This window comes from Haplochromis burtoni, unplaced genomic scaffold (genome assembly GCF_018398535.1).
Source record: "Haplochromis burtoni strain Fernald_Lab_line unplaced genomic scaffold, NCSU_Asbu1 Contig_190, whole genome shotgun sequence".
Lineage (NCBI taxonomy): Eukaryota > Metazoa > Chordata > Actinopteri > Cichliformes > Cichlidae > Haplochromis > Haplochromis burtoni.
Window position 1 is genome coordinate 817,507 of NW_024582551.1, and position 2,228 is coordinate 819,734.

Below are 2,228 nucleotides of genomic sequence, written 5' to 3' on the forward strand. Positions count from 1 at the left end.
TCTATTATGGTATGTTATAATGTACACGGTATGAAGTATGTTGTGAATATTCTATAACTATAAGTATGTACAGGCTATGAACAGGATATAAATATGAAAAACTATACAGAATATGAAATAAATAACTTTACAGAAATCTGAGATATACAGCTATACAGAAATGGGAACTATGAAAGTTGTAAACAGTTGTAGGATTAAAGATTATCGTATGTACAGAATGATTATTTACACAGAGCTATACAGTAGTGCAGTTAAGATAAGTGAGGGTGTAGATAGTTTCTACAGAGGCTGTATAAAGTGCTGGTGGTTGTGAGTGGTGGTTCAGTCCATGTTATTATTGTGTTTGAGGGTACAGTTGTGCCCTCGAGGCCTGGAGTTTGACACCTGTGATGTAGGTCATTATCAGGTTTCGGGTGAAACCATTGTTTCACTCTATATCACAGGTGTCAAACTCCAGGCCTCGAGGGCACAACTGTACCCTCAAACACAATAATAACATGGACTGAACCGGTGTCCTGCAGGTTTTAGATGTGTCCTTGATCCAACACAGCTGATTCAAATGGCTAAATTACCTCCTCAACATGTCTTGAAGTTCTCCAGATGCCTGCTAATGAACTAATCATTTGATTCAGGTGTGTTGACCCAGGGTGAGATCTAAAACCTGCAGGACACCGGCCCTCGAGGCCTGGAGTTTGACACCTGTGATATAGAGTGAAACAATGGTTTCACCCAAAACCTGATAATGACCTACATGCTTTTGTTTTTTTTACAATGGTTCATGTGATGAAGCACATGAAGCACCTGGGACTTTTTACCATTTGGTTTTAGAACTGAACACGCTTCTGGGATGAAATGTCTCAAACAAGGCTAACACACCAACACAACAACCACTGTTCTTACACAGGCCACGGAGAGCAGCCACTGGTTGCAGGACTCCGACCTCAGCCAATGGCATGATAATCGGGTTCAGCAGGAGCCAGTAGTGGGGAAGGGTAGAGCTCAGAGGTCGGGAGCTTTGGGAACATTAGCCTGAAGTTTTACGTTATTTTAAGTAACATTGTTGTAAATTTGTTCCATCAGGCACAGGACGACACTCCCTCTGGGCGCTTGCCTCCTACATCCCAGGCTCTGCCCACTTCCCAGAGTTCACTGTTGTTCTGATGTTGGATGACATCCAGGTGGGATACTATGACTCAAAGGTCGACCGGGTGATGAGGGCGAGCACGGCATCTGACCACGAAGCGGAACTCAACCTGGGCCAGGAGCCCGTGACTGTGCTACGAGACATTTACTCCAGCATGAAGAAGAGGCTGAATCTGGTGAAGCATCACTTTAACCTGACCATCGATGGCGTTCATGTCCAGCAGAGGGTAACGGGCTGCGAGGTACTGGAGGACGGCCAGCCGGCACTCATCATGTTCAGAGACGGCTCCAACGGGCAGGACGCCGACAGCCTGCTCTACAACATGACCCACTTCACGTATGCTGTCAGGGAAGGCTGGGAGATCCAGTGGGACGCCCTAAAGAAAACATCCTTCCAGATGCTGTATTCAAACATATATCTACCGTTCTGTGTGCGGACGCTCCAACACTTCCTGGAGCGCGAGAAGCACCTTGTGATGCGAAGGGTGAAGCCTCGACTCCGCTTTATCACCAGGCAAGTGGTGGGCGGGGCTCAGGTCACCTGCCTGGCCACTGACTTCTACCCTCGCCACATTAACCTGAGCCTGCTGCGGGACGGCCAGCCCGTGGACGAAGGCGAGCTGCGCATCGGCTCGGTGCTGCCCAATGGGAACGGCCTCTACCAAGTGAGGAAGACACTGATGGTCGACGAAAAGGAGCTGCAGAGGAAACACAACTACACCTGTGAGGCGTCTCACCTGAGCCTGGACAACCGGCTGAGGGTAAACTGGAGGGCGGAGTCATCGTACTCTCACAGAGTTCATTCCATCTCGCCTCTGGTCTTCCTGCTGCTCGCTGCCGTCCTGCTGCTGCTGGCGCTGAGGAGGAGGAGAAGGAGGAGGAAGGAGAGGTCAGAGAGCGTGGCCACAGAAACACAGGAGCAGGTGGGAGAGAGAGAGCAGTCAGACGACCTCGTGACGTGACTCTGTGTGGCATCAGAATCACCTTTATGGGTGTACCTTGATAGGTTTGTAGCTTGAACCTATTCGCTGGAACGTTGAAGACAATATAATTACACAGCAAAAGCATTGAACACCAAGTAGGCA

At 49.0% G+C, this 2,228-nt stretch overlaps 1 protein-coding gene across 1 annotated transcript in view; it reads left to right on the plus strand.

Annotated features, from left to right (window-relative positions):
- Positions 1–2,221, plus strand: part of LOC102306639 (major histocompatibility complex class I-related gene protein-like) — a 6,822-nt gene extending 4,601 nt beyond the window's left edge. Inside the window, exon 2 of the mRNA XM_005935876.2 lies at positions 1,081–2,221. Within this exon, the coding sequence (XP_005935938.1) occupies positions 1,081–2,105 (1,025 nt within the window). The 3' untranslated portion in view covers positions 2,106–2,221. The remainder of the gene's footprint in view (positions 1–1,080) is intronic.
- The last annotated feature ends 7 nt before the right edge of the window (positions 2,222–2,228 follow it).